Source organism: Trichomonas vaginalis, chromosome II (assembly GCF_026262505.1).
Source record: "Trichomonas vaginalis G3 chromosome II, whole genome shotgun sequence".
NCBI lineage: Eukaryota > Parabasalia > Trichomonadida > Trichomonadidae > Trichomonas > Trichomonas vaginalis.
Window position 1 is genome coordinate 4,436,367 of NC_067204.1, and position 21,586 is coordinate 4,457,952.

Here is a 21,586-nt window from a genome sequence, read left to right on the forward strand (position 1 = left end):
AGTTAAATTCTAAATTAGATTTTGGTAAATCATATACAATGTTCACATTCCTAATTAAGATTGAAATCTTTAGGTAGTGTTAATCGACCTTATAGAAAAAGGAATTTCCAGAATCTTCCTAAGAAATATTTTCCATGGAAGTAACAAAATTTCCAGAAATGCATCCCTAAAAAATATAAAAAAAATATAAAAATTGTAAAAAAAAGAAGAGATTTGATTTTTTATTTTAGATCTTGAGAGTTCTTACTTCGAGGAGGATAACCTGAGCCTTTCTAAGTGCGGTGACTATCTGTGTGCAAGCGATTCTCTTTCTTGTGATTGAAGGATCCTCCTGGAGAAGTGTTGTCAATTCTTGCATTGTGAAAATGTCGTCAATCATCTTCGGGCGGAGCATCTCCGTCGATCTGTTGACTAAAAACTTAACGATTGCCTTTGGAACCAAGTCTTTGATCTGACGCCTGATGATGTCGAAATACCTTCCTCCGATCTGTTCCAAGTCCTTGATCTCTGTGCTCTGATGAGGAGTGAGTTCCTTCGATGCGCCGTAGATGGAGCAGACGCCGACTGGATCAGGAACGGCTGGTTTCTCAGGAAGAGGCCTTGTTCTCGGATCTTTGGCCTTTCCGGCGTAAATTGCTTGGTCACCGCGGAAATCTGGTCTCGCTGTGTTGATGAAGGATCTCTCGTTGTCGATGAGGTCGGAAACGAAGTCTTGTGTTGGCTTGATGCAGGATCTGATGCATTCATCAACAACGGCGTGAATTGCATCGGCAAGAATATTAAATCTGGAAAGCTCCATGAAATCGACTTGGTTGTGGATATCGAAGAGGATCTTGACAACATCGTCGATCAATTTCATGGAAGGAGCTCGTAATTGTTCGATTGTTCTGAATAAGACCATATCAAACGCTTTGTGTGGGGTGAAAAGAGGTACAGAGAGGCCGGCGTGGTTCTTCATGAGATTGAAGACCTGTTTGTCGTTCATTTGTGCAAGGCCAGGTAATTCATCGATTGCTTTTTCGTAATCTGTAAGGAAAACGCGGGAAATACGAGCACCACCACGAGAGGTTGTGTCGTCATCGTCTTTATCGCGCTTGCCGCTGAGTAAAGTGTTGAAAATGTCGAGATATTTCGTAATGACGTCTAAAACGAAAGCATTAAGGGTTCCCTTTGATGTTGTAGGGTCTGTACCGTAACCTTCGAGCTCAGTCTCCTTTTGTTCAAGCATTGTCTGAACTGTATGTCTTAAAGAAGGCATGCAAGATCTGATATGTTCCATAAGTAAGCGGTTAAGGACAACTGTGAGGTAGGCAGTGCCGCAGCGATCAGCGAGATCGGAGTAGTCGCGGTGGTTTTCGAAGAATTGGCGTTCGTCCTTCCTGGCATCTTCCATGGATTTGTTCGTGTTGATATCGTTCTGAGAACGGTTGACAACACCGATGTAGCCGAGCTTGAGTGGGTAGATCTTGTTTTCGAGGATGTCTCTGGCATTCGTTCCTTGGTCCATTAAGTCAACTTTCGTAATGACGCCGATTGTTCTGTCGCCGGCTGGATCAACTTCACGGGCAAGCTTGAGAGAATCGGAGTTCGCGAGATCCTGGTTTGCAGGTGTAATTGCCAAGATCAAACAATTTGGTTTTATGGCGAAAGATTTAACCATATCGTAGATTTCTTGGACGATTGACTGTGGCTGGTCGCCGACAGCAACTTTTGTAATACCAGGAAGATCGACAAGTGTCAAGTTTAAAACTTTATTTGACCATAAACGAAGTGAAATTGGTTTTGGACTGACATTCTTGCCGGTACCGGTAACACGATCTGTTTCGTTAACGATTTCTTCGTTGATTGCGTTGAAATCGGTGAAAATTTGACCTGGTAAATGTGCGAATTCACCGTACTCTTGAGGCTGATCCTCTGGAGGTGGTGCTTCGAGGTGAATTAATTGAAGAATTAATGGACGACGTGTTACAATTCCAGAACCACGTGGGAGAAAGTCACGTCCGACGATGGATTCTAAAACTGATGATTTTCCGGAGCTTTGACTTCCAATGACACAGATCTGTGGAAGGTCAATAATGTCCTGGCCAACAGTATTAAAGACATCTTGGAGTTTGTTGATAATCGGAATTAAGCGCTCCATAATTTTCCCTAAAAAAAAATTACATTCAATGAAACCGTCATGATTAATCTGTAATTCGAGAGTTAGAATGTAGCATATATAATGAATCTAAAAATCTGAAAATTGATGTCAAGATCCGATTTTTTTCAGATGAAATTCAGCATTTTTTTGTTCAAAAATTGGATCAGGATAATTTAACTCTCTACATTTTAAAACACTTTATATAGGAATGGCTTTTGTAAGAATAATAAGCCCATGTAGCCATTTCTCTTCGAAGATCATGTCATTTTATTCAAAATCAATTGCACTTGGTTAAATGTAGCATATTCTTAAAAGTTTTATTTTATATTTTTGTTGAATCGAAGGAAAATACTGAATTAATATTGCATACATTCGAAAATATCATCAAAATGACCCCTTTCAATCATAATTAGAATATCCAAAATGATGCACTTATATACATATGCAGAATTAACTCAAAAACTCAAAACATGTTGCTAATCAGAATAAGCGATGCTCATTATGCACTTTATTTATCATCTATTGACAAATTAGCGATATCTCCATCAAAACATGTTGCTAATCAGAATAAGCGCAGGTGTATGCATCTTCACAGCCTCGTTCAATTATGTAATTGGAAAACTTCCTCACCGAAAAAGAAAACGAGTTTTCCGGCATGTTTGCCGAGTTTTCAGGTATACAGTAGTTGAATTTAAGGACAAGAAAGTGGCTGACAACGCCCATCTTTTCAAAATTTCCAGTAAAGTTTTCAGGCCTCCTATGTCGTGTTGGACGAGTCTGGAGTTCTTTGTATGACTGAAGAAGTTGAACTGTCTTCAAATATCGTTGCAATTTATGCAAGGAAACTATATTGCATTTGCTATAAAAAGTAATAATTAAAATTACGTAATACTTTAGAAAAGTAATGTTAATGATTATTTTTGACTAATTGATTGCAAAGATAGGCAAAGGGTCCTACAAAAAATAATGGATGTGCGTTAATTTGATCGATTGATGGTCGAGCATTTGGGTTTGGAGACAGCATGGCAATATTAGTGCATATTGACTATCCAATCCTCTTTTGCCTTCGTAAAATGGTCTGAGGGTACATAGTTCATAGAGGATTAGGCCAAATGAGTATATATCTGCCTTTTCATTATAAGGGTATCCAAGTAGGACTTCAGGAGCTGAATATCCCCGAGTGCCACACTGGGTAACTGCGTATGGACTATAGTTAGTGAGAGGCCTAGCGAGACCAAAATCACTAAGATAGAAATTATTGCCAGAGCTTGAACAAAGAATATTATCAGGCTTAAGATCTCGATGAATGATGTGATGATCATGAATATATTGTAATGCATTTATGATATGTCTAGCTATATAGCAAATTCTATCTAAACCAATAAGACGTCCATTTTGTCTAGAAATTAATTCGCGTAAGTTTCCTCCATCAATATAATCCATAACGATGTTTAAATTATTTCCCTCTGTCCATGAAGAAACGTGTTTAACAATAAAATCATTGTTCAGATGTGAGAGTATTACTACTTCTGAAAGAGTTTTTTGTCTCATTTCATAGCTCAAGTCTGATAAATCAATTTGTTTCAAGGCATATTGTTTTCCATTTGAATTTTTAATTAAGTATACTTTTCCAAATCCTCCTTGGCCAAGTTTACGAACCTTGTAGTAAGTTGACATCTTGTTACAAAATGATATTTTCAAAGATGTAACAAATTGAGCCTTTTTTACGACCCATATTCAAAAAAATTTACACTCCAATTCAATTTTACGACTCTTTTTACTTTATTTAAAAATATTTGTTTTGAATGCATAAATGCATATGTATTCCAAATGAGTTAAAATTAAATTGAATTATTCTCAAATGGTGTGATTGTTTTTTTTTTCAATACATTTTTAAAAAAGTGGCAATGAAATTCAATATGTAGTCGTGATATGCTACCTTTTGCTTATCCGTTATTTTCAATTATCCGCATTGCATACATTTGTCCTAACTTTTTAAATACAAAGATTATCACGATATCTCATCAGACATTGGAAATATCATTATTCTTAATTTGGAATTGACTTCAAAGAGAAGCTGTATATAACTTTAAGCTGGTATAAATCATCTAAATTGTCTATGCCACATAAATAAATGAAGTATTTTCTTAATAAAATAAATTGTATAGGTTAATATCATGAATTTGGAGTAACTTGATGAGTTTCAAGCTTTTTGGAGAAATTTCCGTATTTCCGTAGTCCATCTTTGATAATTGTAACAGAATGAAATCATTCAACAATTTTATGGATCACATTTGTTATTTATGAGCTGCATCGACTTACTATTTGATATACCCATTAATTCCCTATAATCTTCACGCACAATCAGCTCATTAAGTAAAAAATCTGCTATTTGTGAATTCAAAAGCCAAAATGGCGAATCCTTCATGCCATATTGTCATAGTATTATCATTGTATTTCCAAATCTTTGCTGTGATATGACATGAAGAATGAACTTTTTTCACCAATTTGCTTAAAAATGCATACATTAGCTTCTTGCTCTTAAAAATGTTTGATTATTTTAGTATTGAAACTGATTGATGGCTATATATTTCACGTGTTTTAAAATGAATAAAAGCTTCGTCACGTTTTAATTATGGATGACACTGAAGTTAGTAGTTTTTTAAGCCAGCGGCAAGAATTTGAACTTACTGAGACTTGTATCCTTCAAGAGGAAGAGATTTCTCGTTTAAAATTAAATTTAAATGATTTGAATAAACAGATCAAACAAAAAAAGAAAGAAATATCAAAAATACATCAAAGAAATTCTCAAAAAATGTCACTAGTTAATGAACTGAATAGTATAATTGAAGAAACAAACTCAGAAATTGCAAAATCAAATCAATCGCATTTAACTGAAATCAGCAGCTTGAAATCATCATATTCTCAGGCAGCTTCTAGCATTACAGATGAATTTTTACAAAAAGAAAGAAAAACAATAAAACGGAATTCTAAGAATTCACTTATAGAAAAGCAAAAACTTGAAAAGATGCAAGAAATAGTTTCGAATGTTCTAAAGGAACAAGAACAACTACTAGAAGAACATAAAGTGATTGAAATGTCAAAATATACTGATTTAGCAATCCAGCTCAGGGATAAAGCACTTAAATTGAAGTCTAAAATCGCAGCTGCACAAGAAAAACTTGAAGCCACAAAAGAAAATATTAAAAAGAAATTGAATTCAACTTTCAACGATATATCAGACAGAGAAACACTGCTTGAAACGTCAATCCTTTCCTTTAATGATAGTATTAATCAAACAGAGATCGGATATAAAGGAGAAATAAATTCATTAAAACATAAGCACAATGAGGAAATAGAATCACTCAAGCAACAAATTGCTCAGAAAACAGAATTTATTGAGAATTTAAGACAGAAGATTTCAATGTCTGTTTCAAGTTTAACAAGTGTTCATCAAACCTTTGAATCCCTTAAATCTGAAAGAGATGATTTAGATTCAGAAAATACCTCCTTAGTTCTAAGTTTCTCCAAAGAAACTATTGATGGAGAGATCGGAAAGAAACAAGATATCAAATCAAAAATTTTACAAGGAAGAAAAACCATTGAAAAACTTAAAAGAGATAATGATAGACTATTGAATGAAGTTAAACGTTTAGATTTCCTTATTTATGGAAGAAATGGAAAATATTATTCAAATGAAATGGATCTTTCACATAGAAAACCATTTGTTCCTGTCGGAATTTATGCAAAATAAAGCACTTTGTTTGTATTTTTTATGAATAATTATGCAATTTTTATGAACTTTTCAGAATACTATTACTGTATTTGTGGACCTTCATCATCACAAAGATAGAAATTGGATACAATTATAATATACAGAAAAGCAACCGTTGCTTAAGGAAAAAACAGTAACTGTTAATTGATAAAAGTCATATAAGAATTCGCAAAATTAGTTAAACCGACTCTTAAAATAGGATAGAAACAAAAAATACACTGAAATATTCAGGAATCGAAGCTACAATTTGATAACGCGAAATTCAAAAGATTAAATTGATGTTTTCTATCATAATCACTTAGTTATGGTATATAAAGCAAATGAAATTCTCTAACGTTACGAATTTTCATGTTTTCGACTTTATATATATATATATATTATACATTTAGTGATCGACGAAAGTAAAAAGGTCTTTTTTATTTTAAAGTTAAGCTTTTATTATGCTCTTTCGAAAACCATTCATAAAGATTTTAGATAATTTTTTACATTATCTTTTGCAAGATCCATTGCTGTATGTCCATTATTATTCTTCGCTTCTTTATCAGATCCAACAGAGATAAGATATTTAACAGCTTCAAGATGACCAAATAGTGATGCACAAATGAGTGGAGTATCTCCAGTTTTGCTCTTTGCTTCTTTATCAGCACCAACAGAAATAAGATATTGAACAACTTCAAGATGACCATTTTCTGATGCTTTAATGAGTGGAGTCCTTTCCCCATTATCCTTCGCTTCTTTATCAGCTCCATTAGAGATAAGATATTTAACAATTTCAAGATGACCATTTATTGATGCAAGAATGAGTGGAGTATTTCCATCATTATTCTTCGCTTCTTTATCAGATCCAACAGAGATAAGATATTTAACAGCTTCAAGATGACCAAATAGTGATGCACAAATGAGTGGAGTATTTCCATCATTATTCTTCGCTTCTTTATCAGATCCAACAGAGATAAGATATTTAACAGCTTCAAGATGACCATTAAAAGATGATAAATGGAGCGGAGTCTGATTATTTTTGTTTTTAACTTCTTTATCGCAGCCATGCTCAATCAGAGATTTAACGAGTGTAAAATTTCCTTTTTCACATGATTCGAATAAGATATTATTACGAAATTCATCATCTTTTTTATTTAGAATGTCTTCACATACTGTTTCAAATAAAGTTAGATCAACTTTTCTTGAAAGATCATCAAGATATTTGTAAACGCCTTGATAATCGCTTGGAATAAAATAACGAGTATGATCGTATTTGTTATTTCTTGATCTAAGTAATGAATCATGAAGAGATTTGATAATATTGAAATAGTTGTTTTCGTCACTAATGACAAGATTTTTATTGATGACTTGTTCACTGCAAAATTCGAAATGAATGCATTCGACGAGTGGTGAGAAAATTTCACTTTCGTTCATGAGAGAGAATATGAAATTTGCTATCGAATCCTAATCTTTGATTAATAGTTTATCATTATTAAAAATACTTTGAATGATATCAAATCCGAGTTTCTTCGAAATTGATTTTAGATCATCTTGATCAATCTCGTAGAAATGAGAAGAAATGAAATCAACACATTCTGATATTTTATTCTCAGAACAAATATCAAAATAAATCTCGAGTAATTGAACATAGTTATTTTTGTCGAGAACCTGTGTTTTATATGGATCAATCAATTCTTGTATTCCGAGTTTATTTCAGATGTAGAAAAGATCTTTCGCTATTGTATCATTGCATTCAAATTCTGTTTTATTAGATTGTAATATCTCTTTCAACACATCATATGTTTCTTCTGATTCTACTTTCGTTTCGATATCGATCTTTAGTGTGTTGTTATCTAATACATAAGTATTGTAAATCATTTGAGAAATTGCAACAGCGAAATGTTTATTTATTTGTATTTCAACATTGTTTACAGTTAACATAACCGTTTCATTCATTTTGAAATCATGAACCTGTTCCAACATATGATTCTTTAGTTGGATTATTACCATTTTTGTTTTTGTTTTATTCAAAAAAAATGTTGGAAAATTTACGGGTCTTCGACCAGGCCAAATAAAACCTATCGTCGTTCCAAAAATAGTGGTCGAGATGGTGTTTTACTAAGACGATAACGAAGAATTTAATTGTTAAAATTAACATCATATTCCAAAAATTGAATTCCAAAAAAAAAAGGGAGTGGGGCTTCCAGGCGCATTGCGCCCTCTAGCCCCGAAGATGTTTAGTATAAATGAAGTTTTTATTCGGAAAATTGTTAGTCTTCTGGTGTGAATTCGGAGGACTCTTCTTGGATAGAGTCTTGTATTTCCTCCTCCATTGCTTCTGGGAAGAAGCCTTCTTCTGGGTCGAAAACATTATATAATGTGTAATTGAATGACACATTATATCTTTCTTTGAGTTCGCTCCTGACAAAGAACTTAGTTCCAGGAATACAGAAGACTTCTGTGCGTTGGAAAAGCTGATGTCCTGGAACGAATTTGGCAATTAGAGACTTCTTTTTTCCGAATTGTTCAGGAGTTTTCATAACGACAGTAACAACATCTCCATCTGCGAGGTCTTGTTGTTGTTCGGAAAGGTAAAGAGCAATGATATGAATGGTTGCTGCGTTGAATTCGAGAAAGTCGAATTCAAATTGTGTTGTCGTATAACATTCAAACCATTTTGTACGGTTGTCTCCGAACTCGTCAACGTATTCATCTTCGTCATATCCGTAACTAAAGACTTGGAATTCGGCAATTCTCGTGTCGAATGACCGTTGGATGTAACGAGGAAGATTTTGACGAACTTGGTATAAAGTTCTCAACATTATAAGCTTAGTAAATGTTGGAAAATACTGAACTAAGACATCGCTAAGCTCAATTGGACTTGGAATTGTCTTAGTAAGTTCAATTGAACTAGTAATTGCTTTGTTCAGAACTTCACAGAACTGAGTATTGTATGTAGCGTCTGGTTGTGTGTTTTTCTTCGGCGTTTTTGAGATATTTAGAGCAAATTTGTTGAAGAATTTCTCTTAATTCGCTGTTAGACTTTTTGGTGGTTATTCTAACCGCTGTGCCAGTTCTTGGAGGTTGTGGGGCTTTGGCTTTGGTTAGCGGTTGAGAATTGTTAATGTTTGAATTGTGGTTAACAGCGTTGGCATCCATTAGATAAAAATGAACTGACCAAAAAAGACAGATATTTAAATATTTGAGATAAACCGTTTTCGTCAACGGTAACCCCTCTATTTTTTTATTTTATTTAATAGTTACCGTTGGAAAAACGGTTTATCTCAAATATTGAATGAACTATAAACGTTTTTTGTTTTCTATATATACTTTTTTGTCCAACGGTAAAACTTTTTACACAACGGTTTTTGAGAGTCGTCGCCGTTGACTTTTTTGTAGAGCACTCAAAATAGTATAACTTTGTCCGGACAAGTAAGGGTCTATCGTCGCTACAGGAAAAGTTACGGGCGTTCCAAGGAAGTATACTTTGAGAAGCCTTTTCCCCCTTATAGAATGAGATAAGACGGTTATTTTACAAAACTAACAACATTTTGACCGAGTAGTTTTTTGTGCTGAACAAAAAGTGTCATATAAACATCTGTCAAAAACCGCTTTTTAACTTCACTTAAAATGCCACGTAAGCTACGTAAGAATATACGTAAGAGGAAGGGAGCATTGAAACATCCAATAGTAAAACTGACACCACAACAACAGTTGCAACAACAAATGATGAATGACCCCACTATGTTGCAACAAATGTCAAGCAACCCTATGCTTTTAAACCGAGTTATTGGTGCACAGAGTGGAGGTTTAAGAGCGGCACTTTTAGCGAAAATGGCAGGCTATGGTGGAGCTGCAGACGGAACAGCTTATAACCCTCAAAGTCAAATGAATTTGAGTTCACTCAAAAATCAAATAACAGATGTCAAAAAGTCAAACATAGACATACAGAAACAAATAAGTGAAAACGAAAAGAAACTAGAATATGACAGACACACAAAGAAACTCAATGAGTTAAACGTAGAGAAAAAGAAGAAAGAAGAACAACTGAAAGAACTAAGTACAGAGGAATATGCGAAAAAAGTGTCAGAAAAAGCAGCAGAAGTAGCAAAAATGGAACAAGATGTTATAAATTTGAAAAACCATACTACTCAATATAAAGTACTGAAAGATGAAGAAATAAAACAAAAAGCCCTGAAGACATATATGGATAGCGATGAGTATAAAAAAGAAGTTGAAGCAAATGTAAAGGCAGAAAAACTTTTACAGTTGCAAAACCAAACCGTACAGTATGAAAACTTAGCACAAGAAAGTAAAAATAACGACGCAGCCATGCAAAAGGCAATGAAAAGTGCAGATATTATAAAAGCTAATAATGACTGGTTAGATGCCCAAGCCAACGCTAAAGCAGCCCAACTTATAGGGTCAATAAGGACAAAAATACAAGCGGATGAAGACAGTTCAAATGAAGCTTTAATGAATGCTGACTTTAAGAATGCCTTCGAAGCTCTTCATAGTAATGAAAACTAGTGAAGACTTCCATCTGGAAAGAAACTGAAGTCTGAAGGTTTCGACAACGAGTTAAGAGAAGTAGCACAAAATATGACGAAAATAACAGATGCAGCAACGAGACAGGCAGTTCAAAGTGCCTGATGCCGTTAGAGCAGCTGTTGTGGAAAGTCAAGAAAAGAGTTACAACAGACCAAAACAGACCTAGTAAATGCTTTCTTAAAAAGAAAAGTCAGGTAGGACATTATGCTGCAGATGAACATATGTGCCAGCTGGTGGAACTTATATACCACCAAACCTCCAAGAGAAGCACCTGCACCAGGACTACCTAAAACATTTACATCGTCACATGGACACAGACACAGGCATGCACCAAAACCAACACAACAACCAACAGTTCAAAATCCAGCACAACAACAACAACAAAACAACAGTTCAAAACCCTGCACAACAACCAACAGTTCAAAATCCAGCACAACAACAACAAGAGCAAGGACATAAAGAAGTAGAGAAAAAGGAAACCAAGAATTCTTAAAAATGCTTAAGGAAGATTATGGTTACCCAGATACTCTTGACTTTAGTGACAGATATAAAGAAGCTAGTAGAAAGTTCAAGGAAGGAAATACTGACCCGAACCTATTTAGCTTTATGGTTCAGCATCAAATCGGACATAATCTCAAACCTGGAAAATACAATCTCGCAAAGGGATATGATTTAATAGCATATCATCCAAATGACATGAATGAATTTACTCCGAGATATTTGATGTCAGAGCTAAATGATAATTCAACTCTCTTCATGAAACGCGTAAAAAATAGAGACGGAACGAAAGAAGAAAGGTTTATGAGTCCGGATGACTTAGATAGGGAACTTGTTAAAAACGGCCTCGGAATATATGAAATGCCAACAGATGAGGTACAAGAAACTCAACAGGAAGAAGTTCAGATACAACCAGACATGAAGAAATAGTTCAGCACAACAGCTAGAAGAGCCTGAAGGAAACGAACAAGTCTCTCCTTTGGAAACTAACTTCACAGAACTAGATGAAGATTTGGAACAGCCGAAAAATCTTGACCCTCAACAAGAGTATGAGGAGAATATGGAATCTTTCCAAGAGTCTAAGAAAAATTCGGCTGACATAGTAGAAGAATATCGAAAAATGTTCACACGACATACAAAGACTCCAACATCAGATGAAAATATTTCAGCATAGAATGGAAGTACTGAAAGAAAATGTACGCAAATACAATAATCCTTTTTACTTAGACCATATAACGTTCAATCTTTGGCTGAACTCGGTGAAAATAAAAGGTTTAATTTCAACAAAACATATAGAAATGAAACATTGTTTAAAGTTCATTCAGAACCTAACCAATATGGAAACAAACCTACTTTTTGTTTCTGCAGACTATGGAACTACAATGAAATGGGGTCATAAAGCTAATCCGGATAGGTGGTTCATAAACTTACAACCTCAATTCCAAGAAGTTGTAGACGCAATGGAAGTGAATGGTGAACCAGATATAACTGGTATTTTCAGCGCGGCTTTAATGCCATTGAAAGATATGAAAGATGCAGATATTTTGGACCAGTATGAAATGAACATGGCTGAGGGAAATATAACACCTGACGTTCTAAACATTTATCTCAAAGAACTACACAGAACCATAGAGATGGTATATTTGGTGAAGAGTTTAGAAAGAGAGTTAGGGAGAGAGAAGGAAGAGAACCTATTGTACATGACCTTGCAAACGAAAGTTTGCAAAATGTCATAAAAACTTACTTTGCAGACAATGAAATGAGAAGGGATGAATATTTAAGAAAACTCAAATGGACAGTACCAAATGAAATGTTAGTATTGAAAAACATGTTCCATGACAAAATAAACCAACTACAGAAATAAATGACGCAAGACTGAAACGTTGGGTAAAAGCTTTCCCATTCACAAAAGATATTATTGGTTACATGGAAAGAAACCAGAATGGCTACAAAAACATATATTTGGAAACAAGCTTATTCCATATGGACAAGCTCTGTTTGAAGAGCTTGAACCGGAAACTCAGGAAGAGTCATGCAAACAATAGCGAAGACTCAAATACAAACTATGACAAAATCTTTCTAGGATATAGGTTACCTGAGATGGGCGACCAGAGCCCAAAGGCAAAAAGGACATGGGAAATTTACAACATACTAGGTGAACATGAGGCAAAGATGCAACAACTTGAAGCAGAGGACAAGTTACCAAAGCGACACCAAAGAAGAAAGAAGAGTAGAACAAAGTGAAAGTAGTGAAGAAGTAACTTCATCTAGTGAAAGTAGTGGCAATGAAGGAAAAAGAAGAGTTAAAGATTCAGTTAAAAATCAGTCAGGAAGAAAGTAAAGCTTGGTCCGAGTGGGTTCTATTATGACATATAAATCCAACTATTCTATATTTTTACCCATATGAAATGTACGCCGCTCAGAATATAACGCCAACAGTTTTGGATGCCATGAACGGAAATGTTTCCGAATGATATAACGAATGCGACAATGCCATTAGAAGGTCAGAAATAGTTCCTGGAACTTACGAATATACAACTGCTGTTTCTTATGGAAACGTAGGTGAGTTTGGAGAAGGTTCTTCAACAACAGTAGATATTGCTTGCGACAGGTTTCATATTATTTCTATTGACAACTCATTCTTATACGTGGAACAAGACATTGAAATAAAACCTTCTGCCAAGTTGTCTGACAAGAAAGGTTGCAATGGAATTTTCTATGTCGGATACCAATATGCTCCAGAAGTTTTCATGGGATATAAGATATATTCTAACTCTGACTTAGTTCAAACAGTAACATGGGCAAACTATGAATGGTTCGCTTTGAGAAACTCAGTACAACCCACAAGCTAGAGAACAAACAGACCAGTATGCAACTATTGAGAAAATAAGAAGACTTGACCCTAACGTTCCAGGAGTTTATGTTAACCTTTCTGGACAAACTGCCAGCAGCAGTAACCAAAGTAACTGAAACTTAGATTCCTTTGTCATCTTTCCTCATCTTTAGGTTTCTTAAGATACTTGCCAAACTGGGCAGGAAAAATTTCTATCGAACTTACTCCAAGCAAAAATAACTTAGTCATTGCACCAACACAAGACCCATTCACTATTACAGACGTAAAGGGAACAAATCAAACGTCATTCGCCGAATTTTGCAAAGACAAAGTTGACTTAGACTTTGGTTTCTCAAACTTCAACAATGAAGTAAACTATTATTTCAATGCTGCCTGGAACTGCTTGGGACACAGTTAAGTTTACATGCGAAAATTTTGAATGCAAGAGAATAGAAAGCAGACTTGCGTCTATATGTTGGACCCAGATATTTCAAATGCTTTAGCTGCCAAATATATTGCAGTTCCACTTATGTTCCCTATACACCAAATATCTGTCAAAGACTTTGCAGGTGAAGTTGGAAACCAAAATCCAGGAGCCGCAGGTGCAAGAACAGATATTGCTTTAACAACTGCAATGAAACATGCAGATACTATGTTTGTACTGTTCAGACGAACTATAAATGACTATTCTTGTTTCTACAACCCTGGTATTAAATATCATATAAACATAGATGGCAAATATTATCCAAGAGAAGAATATTCTACAGTTGAGGATATGAGGTCATACAACTTGACATTAGATGCTATGAACTTTAACAACAACTTCACAACAACCATTAACCCTGAAATGCAAAGTTCTATTATGCCATATGTGAAAGTATGGACTCATACAGGAGGTCAAAAAACTCAATATACAAATGGAGACCGTTCAAACTTTTGGCTTGGCATTCCATTTGCTGACTCAGAAGACTTTATGGGTGGTATTTCAACTGTTGGTACAGTTCAAATACAATATACTGGTGACAGAGACGGTCCAGATGAATTGAGAGCAAAGAAGTTTACAAAACCAATAGCACTTTTCACGGAAGATGCTCTTTTGAAGATTCGTTCGATGAAACCTGCTGGGGCTCCTCAGATTGGCATAACGACAGCTTCCATCGAGCAGATTTTGGCAGCAGGTCAGTAAGTTGTTCTTGAACTGACTTCTCTCCGTCAAATATTGACAGTACGCCAGTTTTGACATAATATTGTATTATAAACTTTCCTTTAGTAATATCTGTAAGTTTTGAAGTTATATTTTTGTCTGCTTCAAGAACTTTCACCATTTCAGTTATACCAACTTTCTTTGCTTTATGAAAATATTTAGGTTCAGCAAAGACTGCTATTCTATAACATTTTCCATTGTTTGTGTAAAGAACTATTCTGTCAATGTATTTGTATTGTTTGTGAGTATAAACTTTGTTCTGCTTCAATTCAATAAGATATCCGAATACATCCATCTTTTTATTCTAAGTAAAATGTCATTTCCGAAAAATAGAAGCGTAAGTGTTTCAAAAGGTTTAATGGCGGTGGCAGATGTGAAGTTAAATTCACCAACTCAAACAAACAGTCAAAGTGTTATTGTCAATGTCAAAGACAGAGATGTTGAAGTGGGGAAACCATACGAAGACGAAGATGGTATAACAATTGTTCCTGTAAAAGAACCAACATATCCTGAAGTTAACAGAGACTTAAGTTCTGTTGCAGATATTCGAAACGACTACCAACAACTGAAAGACAAACTTCAAACTCAGGAGAAGATTTGTCAAGCTTTAAGTATAATGTTAAACTTGGTCGAACACAACCCTGTAAAAGTGAACTCATATGTCATTGCACCTCATGAAGTTTTGAAAGAACTATTGAAACTTTTGACAGAGGCAGACGATATAAACATCAAAGAAATAGAACCCGACATTGGTTGCTGTGGTGTTTCATATAATGTCATTGACAAGATATACGTTATGAAAGGAGGTGAAACGTTGAACTTAAAATATAGTTTCCCAGACGTTATAAAAATATTTGACGACCACATCATTTCATTAAAATTTATTTGCTAAGTAAATGGCAGAAGACATAATGGTTTATACTATTACGACTAAAAACCCTGAGTCATATAATTCTATAACAACAAACTTACAAAGTCCTCAAGGACGATATTGTAAACTAACCTTAAACACAATGACGACTAAAGCCTGTTTTGCTCTTTTGACACCAGAAGACTTTATTGTTGTGAATGGTAAAAAATACTCCTTTGAAGATACTTACTCAGATATACCACCAACAGGTTTTGTTGACTTATTTAATACTTTAAGTACGGGTGTAACATGTGCTGCAACTAGAGCAGGTTTCATTATGTTTGGATGTCCGACTGAGTTTACTATAAACGATATGAGCTATAATACAAAACTTATTTCTGGTTTTTACTACCAACAGTTTCCTATAACAGGAAAAGGTGTCATACAAGGAATGTCTATTCCATTGACATTAAGCACACCAATCTTATATATTGTTTCAAACTTAGGTTCAAAGTGTTATTCGAATGTCGACAGAAACTATTATGACCAAAAGATACTTATGCGTATAAACAATACTTTCTCTGCTGGTTTGCCTATTGTTCATTCGAATGCAGAAGTTTCAACCTTAGTGAACTCAAACACTTTGGCAAGTATAACGTTGACATTAGTTGACGCAAACTTTGTTCCTGTAAAACTTTTATGTCCTATGTATTTGTCAATGACGGCAGAAAGTTTCGAATTGGAAGATGCAACTGGTGAAAGTATTGTATTACAAGAACAACTTCAACAACAAATAGCTCAAGAACAACAAATGCAACAAATGGAACAACAAAGTCAAGAATAAAAAAATAATATTTTTTTATTCTTATAAAAATGTACAGAATAGATGTTTCAGATTTTTATGACTTCCAAGCATTCAGAAATATGTGTCCATTTAGAGACTATAACAAAGCAGTCGAGAATTTGAAACGTTTAGTCATTTATGTTGACTCTGCCCCAGAATGTTATGTCATGAAAGAATGGGATGTTGTCTTTAACAAACCAAGAGCAACAATAGTTTCAGAACAAGAATGTAGACAGAAACTTAAGAAAATAAAAGTCGTACAAGTTGGCATGAAGATGTTAGATGCTTGGGATATCTTATTGTCAAAACTTGAAGATTTTTCAGTTCGTGGTATAAAGTTTTATACACCTTCTCCAAACTTCTATTCTATCTTCACTGGATATAAATATGAACAAGTAGAATGGAAAGAAAATATTATAGAAGCTTGGTTAGACCATGTCAAAGAAATTATATGCAATGGAAACGAAAAGGTTTATGAGTATATCTTATGTTGGTTTGCAAACATCTTACAACATCCAAGTGCTAAAAATGAAACTGCTCTCATTATAATTGGAAAACAAGGAACAGGTAAGAACACATTCTTTACAGATATTTTGTGCAAACTGTTAGAAGGTTATTCGAATCCGAATATGACAAACTTAGAAAACATCTGTGGCAAGTTTAACTCCTCAATAGAGAATATGAAACTTATAGTTTGCAATGAACTTCAAAGTATAGATACAACAAAAGTTTTGAACTCAGATGCTTTGAAGAGTCTTATAACAGACAAAGTTGGAGTTGTTGAAAGAAAGTATAAAGACCAAAGAGTTTGTGAGAATGTTGCAAACTTCATTATGGTTTCAAACAATGCTGTTCCGATGAAGTTAGAAAGTTCTGACAGAAGATATGTAGTTGTCAGAACGTCAGATTCTCATATGCAAGATACAGAATATTTTGACGCTTTGTCAGAATGTTTGACATCTGACTTTTACAACCACTTGTTCTCATATTTCATGACATTAGATATTTCTAACTTCAATCCAAGACAAATTCCACATACCGAAGAGAGACAAACATTGTTAGAAGCAAACAAGAGTGTATATGAACTGTTCATAGAAGAAAGCGACTTTGTGTCATTAGATGAAAGGTCTTTATATGATGAATATAAACAATATTGTCAAGAATATGGTTATATGGCAGCTTCTAAACGTACATTCTTGGCAAATGTCAAAAGTCTTTTAGATGTTCAGAATGGTGTATATACAAAGAAAAATTTTTCTGAGTAAATTTTAAAAAAAATATTTTTTTATCCGATAGAAAAGATGACGAAATATATTTCAGTAAACAAGTACATGTCAGGACTTAAAGAAGAACTAGACCCATTCACATATTTGAATGTTTACTTCTACCATTTTGAAAAGTCTTCATTCAGCAAAGTTTGGAACATCGAACCAATTAAGTTTGCTATTGTGACTAAAAATGGTGCGAAATTTGAAGATTTAGACATAGAAGGTTTGTTAACAGTCAAAGAAAGTTTTGACAGAAGGTTCTCAAACCTTAAAGAAGGCAAAGCATACAAACTTGTTATACCTTATGAACCAAAGAAGACAGACGACTATGAATATTATGAGTCTAAAGTTGTAGAAGTTCAAGGTAAATTGGGTAAAAAGCTATTAGAGTCTAAGCCAGTGTTTACTCCTAAAGAGGAAGAGAACATTGACATTGACCCAGAAATGTTCTAAAAATAAAATTTTATTTTTACATGTCAAATTTCTTTTTCTCTGGAACTGGTTCAGGTTCTTTCTTCTCTTCTACTTTTTTTCTCTTTCTTTTCCTTCTTCTTCTTCTCTGGTGGAGATATGTCAAATTTCTCAGAACCATATCTATGTAAAAAGTTCTTTGTCCTTTAATAGCTCATCTATTCTGTTTTCTATTTCATCTTCAAGAACAGCGCATGTGTCTTCTTTGCATTCTAAGAACTTTTGTTGGACTTCATCTTTCCAATCGGCGTCATCTCTGTCAACAAGTCTGTCATTGACGAATTTTAAGACTGCTCTTTGTAATGTTTTATGGTTCTTGTCATATTCCCAGAAACAGAACTTTAGAACAAATTCACCTTTCTTGTTTACACTATGTAAGATTTTATGGTCGACAGATGTTTTGCTGTCAAAAAGCTTGTTCTCGAATATAGATAGCGAAATCGCTAGACATTTTCTAAAAGATAAAAATTTTAATTTTTCTAAAAATATGTTAGAAAAAAGTTTGCTGACATTGACAAGAAATTTGAGAATGTTTTAAACAAGAACAAGAGGAAGTTAGAAAATGCTCAGATAAAGCCTATACATGAAAAGTTCTTATTTGCTCAGAATGGTATAACAGGTCTAATTGCACCACCTGGGTCGGGTAAGACTTTCACTTATCTTAAAATGGCTGCCAACAACAAGAAACTAGATGAGAAGAACCCATTCTATGAGTTAGTTGTTATTTGTTCGACTTCTGGTCAATTTGACCAAAACCGTCAATTGTTCAAAGATATTATAAAGAAGTCTAAGTTAGTATGTATAAAGGATACTGAGTTGTTAGATTGGATAAAGAAGTACCAAAGAAGAGTTTTGAAGTATAATGCTATAAATGAGTATATAAATTCTAAGTTTAAAGACCCAAATGAGGAAATGCAGAGAATATTAGAGAAGAAACACTTCAGAAACAAACAGAAAGAGATAGAATACATTTCGAAGAAATTGCAATCTTACGATTGGAAGACTTACCCTCATAGATGTCTTCTTATCTTAGAGGATTTCGCCTCTCATCCTTTGTTAAAGAACAGAGAACAAGATATGTGTCGAATTCTTAAGAAGCTCAGACACTTTAACATCTCAGTTGTCATTTGTGTACAGACAGCAAAGAGTTTAAGTAAGGATGTTAAAAGAATACTTACTGACATAATACTTTTCCCCGGATTGTCCGAAGACGATTTCATGGAACTTATGAAAGAGTCCATGGCAGGTAAGTTTGACAGACATGAACTATGGGAGAAGTACAAAGTCATACAAGACCCTCATACTTCTTTCAGAATTCATATCTACGCAAACAAAGTTCAAATTGTGTAAATGGTCAAGCTTGAAAATTCATTATTTTTGTGCTGAATTCAATAAAAATATATTTTTAGGGTAGATGGGTATATCTAACTCGATATCTACCCTCTTTTCTACCCCAGTTATTTTATAAACGTTTTACATGGTAAACGTTATTTTTGGAATTTTGTGAAAACTCAACGGTTTGACACGTGCCCTAAAAATTATTTTACTCAGAATTTTGTGCTGAATTCAATAAAAATATATTTTAGGGTAGATGGTTAGATCTAACTCGATATCTACCCTCTTTTCTACCCCAGTTATTTTATAAACGTTTTACATGGTAAACGTTATGAATTCGTGAGATTCTAAACAGTTTTGTAGCTTCTATTTCTTCGCTGAGGATATCAAAAATTTTAACAATGCCGAAAGTTTCTTTATACTTCTTCTTGACGTCAGATAGAAGGAAATCGTCAGCAGTTGGATAGTTTTTGTTCAGAAATGCTAACATGTCCATTTTATTTTCTACCGGCTTCTCTGCTTCTTTCTTTAAGTCTGCATAGTCGTTTCGCATACGTTCTATCTCTTTGACGGAGTAGTTATATTTCCTCATTGCTGCTTTACATTTAGAACATTGCGGATTCATTTTTGCGTTATACATTGAAATAAAACCAGCTAGAACAACCAAGGCGTCAATGACTTTCTTTAAATCTGAAGCAGTTGGTTTTATCTGTTCATGACATACTTTACCTCTTCTATCTTTATCTCTTATCTGCCATACACATTTTGCAACTAATGAAACAAAGTTGTCGTATGTCTTAAACTCCCCAGATTTATATATGTCAGAGATGTTCTTATATACCATGTCGCAATCTTTGTCCATAACTTTATGGTTGCAATGATATCCTAGAAACTCATAGTTTACCTTTCGTATGAACTTCTTTATTTCTACTGAGTCAGTTGGTTTCACTTCTATTTCATCGAATTCAGGAATAGTGAGCTTTTGTTGTTGGATTTCAGGCAATTTGGGTAAATGGTCAATAATGTCCTGCATGTCATAAAGATATTCTTCATTTTCTTCATCTTTCGCGCTACAGTCTAAATTACTTGTTAAAAGTTCTTGCTTTATTCTTTGTATTTCTGTTTCGAAAGTAAATGAAGAAGGAATGAAGTTTTTCATTTCTACTAACATTGACGTAGGATTCATGACTAACGAGTTTGGTGCTGTTGTTTGAATTGTTGTTGTGCCGATTGTTGAAATCATATCTTTTATACAAAATAAAAAAAATAAATAAAAATAAAACTAACTTTATTTTTTCTATCTTAAGGAAATTCATGAAAATTCGTGAGGGTAGAAATGAGGGTAGATATCGGGTTAGATCTAACCATCTACCCTAAACATTATTTTTTGGTCCGGGAACAACTTTCTCTCAATTGGATCTGTAGCATACTCTTTGCGTAAGCGGTTCAGACCTTCTTCGAAGTCTTGGTCTCTCTTCGATTGAGATTGGAATTGGAATTGCTGGGGTGGAGCTTGCTGGAACAACCAAGGGTTGGGGAAGTAAGGCATAGGCTGAGGAGGGTAGTTCGGGAAGCCTTGTGGTGGGTAGTAACCTTGAGGTGGAAATTGGTAGTAATTCGGAGGTACTTGCTGGAACTGAGGTTGCTGAGGAGACTGTTGTGGTTCTGCAGCTTTCGGTTCTTCTGGCTTTGGAAGGCATTCAGGAAGAGGAACGTCAGTCATCCGTTTGTGTCCTGTCGGAAGGAAAAATTTTTCCTGTCGGAAGGAAGAACTTTTTCTGTCGGAAGGAAAAACTTTTTCTGTCGGAAGGAAAAACATTTTCTGAAGTTCGACCAAAAAGTTCTCAATTTTCAAAAATTTGAATGGTTTACGGACGGACAACTGGAAGAGTTCTTCCTGTTGTCGGGAAAAATTTTTCCCTTTGTCGGGAAAATATTTTCCTGTCGGATGGAAGAACTTGGAATGCAAGAAAGACTTGACGAGGCAATTTACCTCATTGAACTTAACGACTGCGTAAAAGACTTCCTCAGGCAGAATGTAAAAGGCAAGCTTGTTAACGGTTGGATAACGGGAAGGGCTACCTTGAATCTCGAGACTTCGACTGGAATTCCAATTCAAATACCAGACGGGACAGCCTACAATGACATAAAGGACGCCAAAAGAGAAGCTCTTGTTAAGTTCCTAAACAAACGTCCTTGGATAAAAATACCAAACAAGGAGAACCCCCTACCCCATATGAAATTGGCAATTCAGTCTCTCCTTCACTTCTCTGGTCAGCCGTTCTACATAACCTGTGAAGGCGACATTCAGCCAGTTCAGTAAACATCTCATTTTAACT

General features: G+C 34.6%; 15 protein-coding genes and 3 pseudogenes across 18 annotated transcripts, besides 1 other annotated feature; 10 read left to right on the forward strand and 8 right to left on the reverse strand.

Moving 5' to 3' along the window:
• Nucleotides 1-205: 205 nt before the first annotated feature.
• Nucleotides 206-2,148, reverse strand: TVAGG3_0485340 (dynamin family; the record flags this gene model as incomplete). The annotated part of the gene is made up of 1 exon (XM_001311093.2): nucleotides 227-2,140. The coding sequence occupies one exon, from the start codon at nucleotides 2,138-2,140 to the stop codon at nucleotides 227-229; it is 1,914 nt and encodes a 637-aa protein (XP_001311094.1).
• Nucleotides 2,149-3,094: 946 nt separating this feature from the next.
• On the reverse strand, nucleotides 3,095-3,817 carry TVAGG3_0485350 (protein serine/threonine kinase protein; the record flags this gene model as incomplete). The annotated part of the gene is made up of 1 exon (XM_001311094.1): nucleotides 3,095-3,817. One exon carries the CDS (start codon nucleotides 3,815-3,817, stop codon nucleotides 3,095-3,097), a length of 723 nt encoding a protein of 240 aa, XP_001311095.1.
• Nucleotides 3,818-4,757: 940 nt separating this feature from the next.
• TVAGG3_0485360 (uncharacterized protein) lies at nucleotides 4,758-5,896 on the forward strand (the record flags this gene model as incomplete). The annotated part of the gene is made up of 1 exon (XM_001311095.1): nucleotides 4,776-5,894. One exon carries the CDS (start codon nucleotides 4,776-4,778, stop codon nucleotides 5,892-5,894), a length of 1,119 nt encoding a protein of 372 aa, XP_001311096.1.
• A 478-nt stretch (nucleotides 5,897-6,374) lies between these two features.
• On the reverse strand, nucleotides 6,375-7,328 carry TVAGG3_0485370 (ankyrin repeat protein family; the record flags this gene model as incomplete). The annotated part of the gene is made up of 1 exon (XM_001311096.1): nucleotides 6,375-7,328. The coding sequence occupies one exon, from the start codon at nucleotides 7,326-7,328 to the stop codon at nucleotides 6,375-6,377; it is 954 nt and encodes a 317-aa protein (XP_001311097.1).
• Nucleotides 7,329-7,607: 279 nt separating this feature from the next.
• Nucleotides 7,608-7,887, reverse strand: TVAGG3_0485380 (spectrin binding; the record flags this gene model as incomplete). Its single annotated transcript, XM_001311097.2, has 1 exon — nucleotides 7,608-7,877. One exon carries the CDS (start codon nucleotides 7,875-7,877, stop codon nucleotides 7,608-7,610), a length of 270 nt encoding a protein of 89 aa, XP_001311098.1.
• Nucleotides 7,888-8,164: 277 nt separating this feature from the next.
• Nucleotides 8,165-9,053, reverse strand: TVAGG3_0485390 (annotated as a pseudogene). Its single transcript has one exon. A coding segment is annotated over exon 1 (889 nt).
• A 471-nt stretch (nucleotides 9,054-9,524) lies between these two features.
• On the forward strand, nucleotides 9,525-10,126 carry TVAGG3_0485400 (protein of unknown function, DUF4106 family; the record flags this gene model as incomplete). Its single annotated transcript, XM_051236014.1, has 1 exon — nucleotides 9,525-10,126. A coding segment is annotated over one exon (602 nt), but the record flags the coding sequence as incomplete, so codon positions are not given.
• A 1,640-nt stretch (nucleotides 10,127-11,766) lies between these two features.
• Nucleotides 11,767-21,586: part of a mobile genetic element that runs on past the window's edge.
• On the forward strand, nucleotides 12,851-13,634 carry TVAGG3_0485420 (annotated as a pseudogene). Its single transcript has one exon. A coding segment is annotated over exon 1 (784 nt).
• TVAGG3_0485430 (protein of unknown function, DUF4106 family) lies at nucleotides 13,748-14,381 on the forward strand (the record flags this gene model as incomplete). The annotated part of the gene is made up of 1 exon (XM_051236015.1): nucleotides 13,748-14,381. A coding segment is annotated over one exon (634 nt), but the record flags the coding sequence as incomplete, so codon positions are not given.
• On the forward strand, nucleotides 14,838-15,371 carry TVAGG3_0485440 (protein of unknown function, DUF4106 family; the record flags this gene model as incomplete). Its single annotated transcript, XM_051236016.1, has 1 exon — nucleotides 14,838-15,371. The coding sequence occupies one exon, from the start codon at nucleotides 14,838-14,840 to the stop codon at nucleotides 15,369-15,371; it is 534 nt and encodes a 177-aa protein (XP_051093840.1).
• Nucleotides 15,889-16,173, forward strand: TVAGG3_0485450 (uncharacterized protein; the record flags this gene model as incomplete). The annotated part of the gene is made up of 1 exon (XM_051236017.1): nucleotides 15,889-16,173. The coding sequence occupies one exon, from the start codon at nucleotides 15,889-15,891 to the stop codon at nucleotides 16,171-16,173; it is 285 nt and encodes a 94-aa protein (XP_051093841.1).
• Nucleotides 16,203-17,438, forward strand: TVAGG3_0485460 (uncharacterized protein; the record flags this gene model as incomplete). Its single annotated transcript, XM_051236018.1, has 1 exon — nucleotides 16,203-17,438. One exon carries the CDS (start codon nucleotides 16,203-16,205, stop codon nucleotides 17,436-17,438), a length of 1,236 nt encoding a protein of 411 aa, XP_051093842.1.
• TVAGG3_0485470 (protein of unknown function, DUF4108 family) lies at nucleotides 17,475-17,894 on the forward strand (the record flags this gene model as incomplete). The annotated part of the gene is made up of 1 exon (XM_051236019.1): nucleotides 17,475-17,894. The coding sequence occupies one exon, from the start codon at nucleotides 17,475-17,477 to the stop codon at nucleotides 17,892-17,894; it is 420 nt and encodes a 139-aa protein (XP_051093843.1).
• Nucleotides 17,945-18,363, reverse strand: TVAGG3_0485480 (annotated as a pseudogene). The gene has a single exon. A coding segment is annotated over exon 1 (419 nt).
• TVAGG3_0485490 (protein of unknown function, DUF4106 family) lies at nucleotides 18,825-19,262 on the forward strand (the record flags this gene model as incomplete). The annotated part of the gene is made up of 1 exon (XM_051236020.1): nucleotides 18,825-19,262. The coding sequence occupies one exon, from the start codon at nucleotides 18,825-18,827 to the stop codon at nucleotides 19,260-19,262; it is 438 nt and encodes a 145-aa protein (XP_051093844.1).
• TVAGG3_0485500 (organellar and viral DNA polymerase type B) lies at nucleotides 19,552-20,490 on the reverse strand (the record flags this gene model as incomplete). Its single annotated transcript, XM_051236021.1, has 1 exon — nucleotides 19,552-20,490. One exon carries the CDS (start codon nucleotides 20,488-20,490, stop codon nucleotides 19,552-19,554), a length of 939 nt encoding a protein of 312 aa, XP_051093845.1.
• Nucleotides 20,608-21,066, reverse strand: TVAGG3_0485510 (uncharacterized protein; the record flags this gene model as incomplete). The annotated part of the gene is made up of 1 exon (XM_051236022.1): nucleotides 20,608-21,066. One exon carries the CDS (start codon nucleotides 21,064-21,066, stop codon nucleotides 20,608-20,610), a length of 459 nt encoding a protein of 152 aa, XP_051093846.1.
• On the forward strand, nucleotides 21,196-21,570 carry TVAGG3_0485520 (uncharacterized protein; the record flags this gene model as incomplete). The annotated part of the gene is made up of 1 exon (XM_051236023.1): nucleotides 21,196-21,570. The coding sequence occupies one exon, from the start codon at nucleotides 21,196-21,198 to the stop codon at nucleotides 21,568-21,570; it is 375 nt and encodes a 124-aa protein (XP_051093847.1).